The sequence below is a fragment of the Carlito syrichta genome, unplaced genomic scaffold, assembly GCF_000164805.1.
Source record: "Carlito syrichta isolate Samal-C Ts95f unplaced genomic scaffold, Tarsius_syrichta-2.0.1 Scaffold308491, whole genome shotgun sequence".
Lineage (NCBI taxonomy): Eukaryota > Metazoa > Chordata > Mammalia > Primates > Tarsiidae > Carlito > Carlito syrichta.
This window is the reverse complement of record NW_007252587.1, coordinates 731,669-743,821: the sequence shown is the minus strand read 5'-3', so window position 1 is coordinate 743,821 and position 12,153 is coordinate 731,669. Positions and strand designations below refer to the sequence as shown.

The 12,153-nt window shown below is 37.9% G+C and overlaps 1 protein-coding gene across 1 annotated transcript in view; it reads left to right on the top strand.

Annotated features, from left to right (window-relative positions):
• Window positions 1-12,153, top strand: part of WDFY3 (WD repeat and FYVE domain containing 3) — a 257,771-nt gene that overhangs the window by 187,416 nt on the left and 58,202 nt on the right. Inside the window, exons 36-42 of the mRNA XM_008065474.2 lie at window positions 1,137-1,297; window positions 2,555-2,784; window positions 3,836-3,945; window positions 5,256-5,438; window positions 7,077-7,234; window positions 8,525-8,602; window positions 10,365-10,592. Of these exons, the coding sequence (XP_008063665.1) occupies window positions 1,137-1,297; window positions 2,555-2,784; window positions 3,836-3,945; window positions 5,256-5,438; window positions 7,077-7,234; window positions 8,525-8,602; window positions 10,365-10,592 (1,148 nt within the window). The remainder of the gene's footprint in view (window positions 1-1,136; window positions 1,298-2,554; window positions 2,785-3,835; window positions 3,946-5,255; window positions 5,439-7,076; window positions 7,235-8,524; window positions 8,603-10,364; window positions 10,593-12,153) is intronic.

Below are 12,153 nucleotides of genomic sequence, written 5' to 3'. Positions count from 1 at the left end.
AGAATTGATGGGTCATAGGTTTGTGTGTTATTTTTTAGAATGGTTTCCAGGACATAAAGTCAAAACACATTGAAATATGTTTTTTTCTGTGTGGCTATATTTAATTACAATAAAAATATGAATCTTCATGAATTTATAATGAAAGCAATATTTACATATTTTAAAGGAAGAATTTATAGGAGAAGGAAAAGTTACAGTTTAGTGTGTTCTATATAATAATTTGAGTTTCTAGTGATAATATTTTTCATACAAGCTCTGTGCTATTATTTTTCCAAAGTAAATTTGTTATGAATTCTTTAATATTGTCTTAAAATGCATCTGTGCACTCTCAAAGCTAATTGTCCGTTCACAGTTTTGTACTTGTTCTTGTCAGCTGAGATCAGTCATACTACATAAAGACACAAAATGAAGAGTTTTGCTTAATGGGGCAATTTAGAGTTTGATGGAAACAATAATTGCCTGCAGTGGAGCCTCCAGAGTACAAACAAGGGGCTTAGAGGGGGCATTCTGGTCAGGAGGAGGGCTAGGAGGGTTCTCTCAAAGCAGTATGTGTATATAGCAAGCACACTGAGGACACTGGGTGGCTTTAAAAAGAGACAGAGCTGATGGTAATTATGGAGCGGGCTAACCACACCCCTTGGCATCAGCACCATTGATTATACTTTATTTTTCACAATTTTTCTCAAGTTCTCTGCTGCCCATATTATTTCATTGCTAGTAAAGCTATACTCAGAAATAGAGTTTTGTTTGATGGTTTGTTTTACCCTTTATTACTTATACAGAATCCATTTATAGCTAATAAATTGACCCTTTTTTGCTCAAGTAGAAATCACTTGTGACTGACAGTTAAGTCAAAAAACTCTTTGCTTATCACAGTCTGTGTTTAGGCAGTAGGAGCTTTTACAGGTAGTGTCGATCCTTAACACTCTTAGCCTGCTGAAGTTATTTCTTCCAGTATTTATCCTGATGTCTTGCCTTGAACATAATTTTCTTATAGTCATACATAAGCGCCAGTAGTCATATTTCTAAATGTTACAGATAACCTTATTTTTCTTTAGTCTGATTTCTTTGAGGATCTGGTTTTGTGCTGGTAGATATCAGATTCTTAGACACTGTTTTTTCCTACTGGAATTTAGGAGAAGATGCATCTCTGCCTATTACCAGTGGAGGAAGCTACCAGGTATTAGTGAACAATGTGTTTTATTTCACACAACGTGTGGTGGACAAGCTTTGGCAAGGCATGTTCAACAAAGAATCTAAACTTCTTATAGATTTTATAATTCAACTAATTGCACAGGTAATTCATTGTCACTGTTAGTTGTAGAGTACATGTTTTCCTGTTGAAAAACTTTCTTATGGTGTCAAAATTTTTGGAATTTAGTATAACTAATAAGATAATGAATGATAACTTTTAATATAAAGCTAAACTTATTAAAAGTGAATAAACTTTTACTTTTAACCCCTCTCCTGTTACCAATAGCCTGATGCCCGTGTGACCCATGTAAAGTTGCCTGGTTCTCTCTAGCTGTGGTCTCTCAGTTCCCCACTGGGATTATTCATTGCTACCCAGACAGATTTAAATACCTTAAGTTAATACAATTTGGTAGGTTTTTAGATTATACCACATCAGCATGTAAAAGCTTACAGAGCATGAAGAGTTGATATTAAAGGAGTATTCTTGGCCAGGCACAGTTGCTCTTGCCTGTAACCCCAACACTTGGGGAGGCCAAGGTGGAAGGATTGCTTGACTACAGGAGTTCAAGGTTATAATGAGCTTTGATCATGCCACTGCACTCCAGGCTGGGCAACAGAACAAGACCATGTCTCCAAAATATAAAAATAAAAAACTTAAAGACAAAAAAAGGAATATTCTCTTCTTATCAATTGAATATTTAGAGAGTCAATTTTAGTCCATATCCCTTTGAAGTTGTCAGTTTTCTTGCATGTTCCCAGTACTTTCAACTAAGGGATGCTGACCTGGTTTGCCACAAATGATTAGTCTTATTCAACAAGTAATGTAGAAAGTAGGAATTACATTTTCCATGTTTCATTAGCATAAAGTGAAGGTGAATTAATTCTCTCATGTCACCCAATAATTTTTTAGGAGGTATATTTATATTTAAGCCAAAGAGAAAAATTCCCCAATGAGATAATAAAATTAGAATGTCAAAAAAAATTGTTTACTAACATTTTAAGTAATTGTTTCAGTACTTTTGTGTAAGATTATTTACCCTAACAAAATGTATTTAGTAGGAGACTCCACCCAGATGACACTGGGTAATTCTCAGGGAGGCCACCCTGGCCCACAAGCATGTAGTGGCTGTCTTCATAGGGAGCTCCATGTAGCCCTCATCCCATCCACTAAATTGTATCCACGTGTCTCATGGGTTCTGAAGAGCACAATAGCAAGCGCTTTGTGTCTTTAACTTAGCACCCCTAGTACTCAGCATGGCATCTGGTACATAATAGACCCAATGTAAAAGTTCATGAGTAAATGATTAACAGATCTTTTATTTTTTCCTTTGTACTGAAAACATATCTTTCATGTCTTTAGTCGAAGAGAAGATCACAGGGATTGTCACTGGATGCGGTTTATCACTGCCTCAATAGAACCATCTTGTACCAGTTCTCACGGGCACACAAAACCGTTCCTCAGCAAGTAGCCCTGCTTGATTCACTGCGGGTCCTTACTGTAAACAGGAACTTGATCCTGGGGCCTGGGAACCATGACCAAGAATTCATTAGCTGTCTGGCTCACTGCTTGATTAATCTGCATGCTGGAAGGTAAATCCTTTAGGTTCAGTGTGCCGTGTTAAATTTGTCTTTGGTATTAATTTCACCAGAATTCTTTGTTTTCCTTTTTTGATGGTGGCATTTTTTTTCCCTTTGTTTTATTTAAAACTTTATATAAAAGCTAAAGGGTAAGTGTTGCATTTTTCCAGTAAAATAATGGATATGGTTTCCTTTCATTTACTATTCTGCGTCTTTAAAAATTTTCATAGTCACCATATGGCACATAATTTTAAACAGGAAGTTTGCTTCCTTTACACAATATTGGAAGCTAAGAAAAGGAAAAAGAAAATTGCAATGCAATGTTATTTGTTAAATGGGTGAAATTAGTATTTTTCTATTGATTACTTTGACAGATATTTCTTTAGCGTTTGCTGGGGGCCAGGCATTAAGTGAGGGGCTGGGATAAAATGGATAACTTAGCATAAAATGGATAACTAGGTGCTCTGCTGGGAGAAACCCAGTGCTTTGGGATCACATGAGAGGAACCCTCGCCTGGAAGAAACACCTGCAGAGTTGGCAACTCGAGACCTGGGTAGGGAGGACAAGAGAATGGGGGCAGCTGCTGTGAGAAGAAAGAGCAGTCTGTGTGATTGCCCAGAGGAAAGTGAGAGCAGCATGTTTGGAAAACTTCAAGTACCTCACTGACCTGGGAGCAGAGTGGTGAGATGTGGGGAGGGCACAGACATGTTAGGAGAATGTTCTTAGTTAGATGAACTCCTGTGATTTTTAGGTAAAAATGTTAACAATAATCAAAAAGGATCTTCAGTATTAAGATGATAGTCTTGATGCTATAGATTAGCGTGATATCATTTAGTTTGGGGATTTGTCTGATCATTCCTTATCAATGGCATCAGCATGTTGAATTAGAAGTTCTACTTCACGCATGTGCCTATGCTGAGGAGACATTCAGTAATGTCTACCAGTAGTGGCACTTTGTGATAGAGGATGTGTTTGCCTGTGTCTACAGAGTAATTCTTAGTTACTATAGACTAAGTAAGTAATCACTTCCTTCATGTAGTTTAAACTGACTGGAATTTTTTAGCAATGTGGATGGATTTGGACTGGAAGCAGAAGCCCGCATGACTACATGGCACATTATGATTCCCTCTGACATTGAACCGGATGGTAGCTACAGCCAAGATATTAGTGAAGGTAATTGCCTCGATGTGGGCATGTTGTCGTTGTTTTGTTTTTAGTTTTTAAGATAAAACCAAAAAATTGGTTTCAGGAACTCTGAGTAGGGCAACCTGGACATATACCAACAAAGTGTCGCCTCATGCCACAATGGATAAAGCACTAACCATTGACATTGCTAGCTAGCCCTCAGCATTTCACAGTAGCAATGGGAAACTTGATGGTAGTATTTACATTTGCATAATTAGAAGTGAAAATAATAACTTAGCATTTACTGTAGAGAGAACTGCCTAGTGGTAGTATCTGGCATATCACATTAGAGGCAAATATGGCGTGAGACAGGTTGTCAGTGGAGCCATTTTTATTCTCTCGTTTTTCAAAATCTTGTCTTCCCGCTGATCTTATAAGCATTGAAATCTTTGTATGGATTGATTTCTTATTTCCACATGTTCAGTAGTAGGGCTGAAATCATTATGGTAGTGTTTGTCTCCCCAGCAATACTGTGTTATAGTTTTGCATGTGATTTTATCCTTTGAAAGTCCAGCACTCATTCTTTCATTCATTTATGCATTAATTCCCTTCTTTCACTAAAACGTCTTAAACACTAGACCCTGAGAACATAGTGATTGTTTTCACTTCCTGAGGAACTAACGTTAGTTCTTAAAGCAAGTTCCTCAGTCTAGCAACGTCAGCATCATTTGGGAACTTGTTAGAAAAGCAGATTTTTTGACCCCACTCAGATCTACTGAATCAGAAACTCTTGGGGTTGGAGACCAGCAATCTGTCACAACAAGCCCTCTGGGTGATTCTGACACTTACTAAAGATTGACTGATCTAGAAGAGGAATCAGACAAATTAACAAGGAGTTCAAAGTAAGATTGAATTTAGTAGTAAAAGTCTTTTTTGAAATATTTATTGTTTCTTGTGGAAAATATCCAAGAACAATTAACTTAGTTTTAAACTCACCTTAGATATTCAAATCTAAAAATTACTTTTAAATAGGGGATAAGTTCTTATCCAGAAAAAGCTAGATAATTACATATATATGTAATTTCATACATATGTAATTTCCAATTTTATAAATAAGAATGTAGTCTTTTTGCATGAATGTCAAAAGTTTTTTAATGTTTTCATCTTTTAAATTTCAAGTAGTCAGCCATGGTTTTGGTTATCTAAATAAGCTTTCGCAGAGCTAGATATGATATGAGCATTTTTTTTTTTACAGTTAAACACTTGAGTTGAACTTCCTAGATGTAAGACATGAAGAAAAATAAGAACTAATTTAATATTGTGTTTTGATCATTTGCTTTCTTTTTTTCATTTACTAGGGCGTCAGCTTCTCATAAAAGCTGTCAACAGAGTTTGGACTGAGCTGATACATAGTAAGAAACAAGTCTTAGAGGAACTTTTCAAAGTAATTCTGCCTGTGAACGAAAGGGGCCATGTGGACATAGCTGTAGCAAGACCGCTCATTGAAGAAGCTGGCTTGAAGTGCTGGCAGAATCATCTGGGTAAGAAGTCTACAAAGATCATGTGACAATGAGATTTACATGCAGCTACCTCATGTGGTGTACTTTAGATATGTAGTTAATTAAAACATTCCCAAAAGGATACTGTGACGACAGTAGAAATGACAATCAATACAGCATAACCATTCTAGAATGATCACACTGAGATTGGGCTTTTTTCCTTGGATCCTTTTTTTGAAAACATCTAAAGTGTGTTATACATCAGGCATCTATGCGTTTAGAAAATAATACATTGCTCATAGCTCTGGTATTGTCATTCTCTTGGCTACAAGTTCACAATCCTTTATTTATAATTTTGAAATTGAAAAAGCCCTGAAAACCTATGGTTTTTCTGTAATTTGGATGCCCAAACTGACTGGTAGCAGAGTCTAAATTTTTTTTCTTTAACTTATTTGGTAAGAATATGCATACATTTTGTTAAGCAATTTTAATGTGCTAAATTATGCTTTATTACCCTCGTCTCTCTGTTGGTGTTATATAATATGCATGGTATGCAGTGCAGTGGTCCCTAGCCTTTTTGATGTCGGGGACTAGTTTTATGGAAGTCCGTTTTTCCACAGATTGAGGAAGGATGTGCAGTCAAACCTCACTGCTAATGTTAATCTGTGTCTGCAGATCAGTGCTCCCTAGTGCTAGCATCACCGCCTCAACTCCAGCTAAGATCATTGGGCATTTGCTTATCATAAGGAGCGTGCAACCTAGGTCCCCCTCGTGCGGTTCACAGTAGGGTTCACACTCCTATGGGCATCTAATGCTGCCACTGATTTGGCCAGAGGTGGAACCCAGGCGGTGATACAGGTGATGGGGAGCCACTGTAAATACAGATAAAGCTTCCTTCCCTCGCCTGCCCCTCACCACCTGCTGTGCAGCCCAGTTCCTAACAGACCACACACTGGTACTGGTCCATGGCCCAAGGATTTGGGAACTGTGATTTACTGTGTGGCCTTTTTTTTTTTTTTTTTTTTGAGTTGGAGTCTCACTCTGTCGCCCAGATTGAAGTGCGGTGGCCGCTCCTGGCCACCGCAGCCTCGACCTGCTGGGCTCCGGCGATCCTTCCGCCTCAGCCTTCCAAGTAGCCGAAATTACAGGCATGCGCTACCACGCCCGGCTGATTTTTTGATTTATTGTAGAGATGAGGTCTCGCTGCCCAGGTGGGTCTTGAACCCGTGGGCTCAGGCAATCCACTCACCTCAGCCTCCCAAAGGCACGGGATTACAGGCTGAGCCACTGAGCCCGGCTCTGTGTGGCCTTTTTAAAATCATAAATGTACTGAATCCCAAAATATACCTGACACCAAAGATTTTACATAGAGCGTTGTGAATTGTTACTAACTTAGCAACTCATTGCAATGAAAATAAATTGGCATATTATTTCAGTGCTGCAAAATTTCAATCAACCAAATATAGGTTCAACCAGTACAGTAATTCTCAAGCAGCCATCCTTAAACAGGACCACCAACAAACACATTTGTATATTTAAAATTAAAAAGTCTACATCTGTAATATGTACTGCTATTGATAACTATAGGATTGTGGTTTTTAACCATGATACCAAAGTATTAAAAGTAGGTCTCATAAGTATATGGAGAAATTGTAAAATAATCTCACTTTAATTTCACAGCCCATGAGAAGAAGTGCATAAGTCGAGGAGAAGCTTTAGTGCCTACCACACAGTCCAAATTGTCCCGTGTTAGCAGTGGCTTTGGTCTTTCCAAGTTAACAGGATCAAGAAGGAACCGGAAGGAAAGTGGCCTTAATAAACACAGTCTGTCCACCCAGGTACCTTGTTTAGTTTCACTGATGATATTATTTGGAATTTATATTTTAAGAGTTAACTGTAGTATTTTATATAATTTACTTAACATGTGCAAGCAGATGGCTTAAAATGAAAGCTTTTTTGTGCTTTTGCCATGGAAGAGAGAGGAAATAACCCAGATATGGGAACTTCTCCCATTTTATTATGATTAAATTACTTTATTAGTGCTATGTACTTATATCCAGTGTATAACTGGACATAAGATGAGATATAAAGATTGGTATATGATCAGACTTTGGATAATTTTCTCCCAATTTCTCCAACTTTCAATGATGTTGTTACTGATAATTTTATAAAATTTAAGACAGTGGCAGAACAAGGATTTTTTATTCTTTATAATCTTGTATATACCTGTGACTGATATTTTTTTAAAAACTCATCTATCTTTAGCATTAACTTCTTCTTCCTCATCATACTTCCTTCACCATTCCAGAATCTAAGTGGCAGCTATTAAAAAGGTCTGAGAGAAATAGTGTGTGTCAGTCATTGCATGTGTCAGGCTGGGTTTTCCAGGAAGCAAACTCTGAGATGGAATTGAGTGTGTGTGATGTATATTAAGGGGTGTCCTTGGGATCCAAACCTCTGGAAGCAGGATTGGACACAGGGAAATATCAGGCTGCAGTGCAGGTCCAGTAACAGTCTCAGCTGATGTTTAGCAGAGATCTGAGGCCAAAATGGCTGGTCAGAGTTGACCTGCACTGAGCTGAAATAACTGAGACTTCTTACACCCAGAACCACTTTTAATGTGGGGTGCCCTGCCGACTCTCTGCAGCTGAGCCTGTCCCCGAAGGTGCTGACAGCACCCAGAAGCTAGGGCAGCAAACCCTTCCTTGAAGGTGTTTGGGGGAGGGAAGGACTGCAGACTGTGTGCATTCTGCAAAAGCCATTAGATTCATCGTACAATTCATTCAGAATTTTTGGGTTTTGTTTCCTGGGTGCTTTTGACAGAATTATAACTTAGTTATAATTATAACTAATTATATATAAGTAAGTAATTATATATATATATATAACTAATTATAACTAAGTAAGCGGTGGCTCACACCTGTAATCCCAGAACTTTGGGAGGTGAGAGGATTGCCTGCATCCAGGGTTCGAGACCAGCCTGGGCAACTTGATGAGACCTCATCTCTACAATTAAAAAAAAAAAAAAGAATTATAACTAATAGTTCAGCATTAATTTCAAGGGTAGTTAACTCTTTTTTTCCAGGAAATCCATGAAATATTAAGACTCTTTTTCCATCCATTGTTAGGAGATTTCTCAGTGGATGTTTACACATATTGCTGTTGTTCGTGACTTAGTAGATACACAGTATAAGGAATATCAGGAGGTAAGAATTCATAATCATAATAAGGGTTTGTTTTGCATTTCTCGAATTTATCTGTTTCTCCTGATAACCTCCTACTCATTTTAAGGATATGCTGCTGAACTTCATTCATCATTGGATGATAATTTTAATTATCCCTGTCATCAGCTACTTTAACCATTGATTTTAAGGTGGAAAATTTTAATCTCCTGTGAAGAAACTTCATTTTTAAAAAGCAGCAAACTGGGCCAGGTGCAGTGGCTCTTGCCAGTAATACCAGCAGTTTGGGAGGCCAAGATGGGAGGATTGCTTGAGCCCAGGGGTTTGAAACCAGCCTGGGCAACATTGCGAGACCTCATCTCTATGAAAAATTTAAAAATTAACCAAACATGGTGGCATGCACCTGTAGTCCTACCTACTCAGGAGGCTGAAGCAGAAGGATCACCTGAGCCCAGGAGGTCAAGGCTGTGGTGAGCTGTGATTGTGCCCCTGCATTCCAGCCTGAGTGACAAAGTGAGGCCTATTAGAAGATGATAGATAGCTAGCTAGATAGATAGATAGAAACAAAGACACTCAACAAACTGGAAAACAGCACAGATGAATCCTATGAAGATTCACTACTGATGCATTATGTGTCTTTGTTCCTAATAAAAAATAAGTAAAAATATGCCCCCTTTTTCAGCCTTTTGACTAGGATATTATGAAAATATACATCCAAGTATATGAGAAATCTCTTAGGTTTTAAAAAAAAAAGATAAAGTGAAATTCGTTTGTACTGTACAATTCTTTGGTGGTAATGTTAGTGAAAAATAAATTTAATGAAATCCTTTTAATGAAATCATAATTACTCAAAAACTCATCTTAAATATTTTATTCCCAAAGCAGCTATTTTAGATCTATTGAAGATTTTCTGATTAACTGCTAACATTTTATAGGCATAACATTAAATTCTTATCCCGCCCCCCAGAAACACATAAGCACTACTGTAGTAGATAATGTTATAATTATTCACTCAGTAATCTCTATGTTTTTAAAATATTTATTTTTAGACTTAAATTGCATACTTATATTTTGTAAATCATTAGATAAGTTAGTTATAATCATCTTCTGTTGAAATGTTAGATGTCGATAAAAACTTATACTATGACATAATTTCCATTTAAGTAAAAGTTGTATGGATCTGTCCCAGTGGACAATAGAAACTGATTTTTCTCTGATTTTTATAAGAAAGTCAAGTTTCCTATGAGTTCTACGTGTTTATGTGTTCTTATGTTAAATACTTGGAAATATTTACCACGTTTACTAGTCACCTAGTCTATTCACATTTTTTCTTTATCAGATTTCTTAGAATTTTCACTATACATGTTCTAGCAGCTGTTTTCCAATATGGCGGTATCCTTAAAATACCATGTTTATTTATTAACTCACACAGGGAAAACCATTTCAATATATTTTCATAAGTAATGTTATCACCTTTCCTGTGGCAGAGAAACACAGCTCGTTCAACTCTCTGTTCAGCTGTACTGCATACTACCCTCTATGGATCTGTCATTTACTTGATGCTAAAATAATCACCTTCTTGGGTCACCACAATAAACCCCACATTCTCACAAAATCATTTGCTTACTTAAACCATAAATAAGTGTAATTTTATTTTGTGATATTGACTGAAATGTTGTGGATTGTGTTTGTTTCCAAATAGTATCTTGATTTTTCAGACACTTGTAGACATTTCATTGTTACTCCTGCTTTTGCTTGAAAACCCACCTGATCTCTTTCCTGTCAGCGCCAGCAGAATGCCCTGAAGTATGTGACCGAAGAGTGGTACCAGATAGAGTGTGAGCTGCTGCGGGAGCGGGGGCTGTGGGGTCCCCCTATCGGCTCCCACCTGGACAAGTGGATGTTGGAGATGACGGAAGGGCCCTGCAGGATGCGGAAAAAGATGGTGCGAAACGATATGTTTTATACCCATTACCCTTACATGCCAGAAACAGAACAAGAGACCAACATGGCGGTGAGTATGCAGAATTAAACGTCTGTCATGGCTCTCTTAAATTTAGGGAACTCTTTTTGTAAACATTTTTTCTAATTTGATCAATTACCTAAAGTAACGAAGTTATAAAATTCAACAATCGACATTAAATTGATCACATCATGGTAGTGGTAGGATGAAAAGATGCAACACTGTAGCAGGAAGACATCCTTTTGCAGTGGTTAAAGCACAGGCTCCCTGACCAGACTGCCCAGGTGTGAAACCTGGCATTGCCACTTGACTAGCTGGGCATAGGTCATTGACGCTCTCTGGCTTCCATTTTCTTGTGTCTAAAATGGAGCAGATAATATTCCTACCTCTGAAGACTATTAGGAAGATTAACTCAGAGTTAGTAAAGTACCCAGATTAGTGTCTGGCACACAATAAGCACTATATATTAGAAGGTGTAGGGTCCTCTAATAGTAGTTCAGATCACATAAGGTGAGGCAGCTTGAATTGTTCTAATGCCTCTTTTTTTTCTCTGCCCAAAACCCTGTCTCAGTTTATCTTATACTCATCAGTTCAACCTCAGTCCTGATGCTACTTAGAATATAGATCTTAGAATCAACCCAAGTGCCCAGAAGCAGACCATGGATAAAGAAGATGGTGTTTGTGCACAATGGAATACTCTTTAATCTTAAAAAGGAAAGAAGTCCTGTCATTTGTGACAGCATGAGTAGAGCACACGCTAAGCGAAATGTGTCAGGTACAGAAGGACAGACACCACATGATCTCACCTAATGTGGAATCTAAAATTATCAAACTCGAAGCAGAGAACAGAGGTGGTTACCAGAGGCCAGGGTGTGGGGACTATGAGGAGGTGCCGTCAAGGGGCATGAAGCATCAGATAGAAAGAATGAATTGAGATCTATTGCATACCATAGTGACTAGAGTTAATGTATTACGTTTTTCAAAATTGTCAAGAGAGTAAATTTCAAATATTCTTGCCACAAAAAATAAGTTCTTGAGGTAATGGATATGTTAACTAGCTTGATTTAGTCTTTTAAATTGTATACATAGGCCAGGGATGATGGCTCAAGCCTGTAATCCCAGCACTTTGGGAGGCCAAGGCGCGAAGATTGCCTGAGCCCAGGGGTTCGAGACCAGCCTGCGCAACTCAGCTAGACCTCGTCTCTACAATAAATCAAAACAATTAGCCAGTCGTGGTGGCTCGTGCCTGTAGTTCCAGACACTTGGAAGGCTGAGGCAGAAGGATTGCCTGATCCCAGCACATCGAGATTGTGGTAGCCGTGAGGGTGCCACTGCACTCTAGCCTAGGTGACAGGGTGAGGCGCCAACTCAAAAAAAAAAAAAATTGTATACATATGTCATTATAGCATTTTTACCTCATAAAGATACATAATTACAATTCATCAATTTATGGTAAAATTTATATATATACATATGGAAGGTATATATGTTTATATATGTCTTAGCCACTGTTATGTTATTTAAGGTGTTTTAAGATAGCTCTAGCCTGAGCCCGCGGGTTCGAGACCCGCCTGGGCAACTTGGCGAGACCTCATCTCTACAATAAATCAAA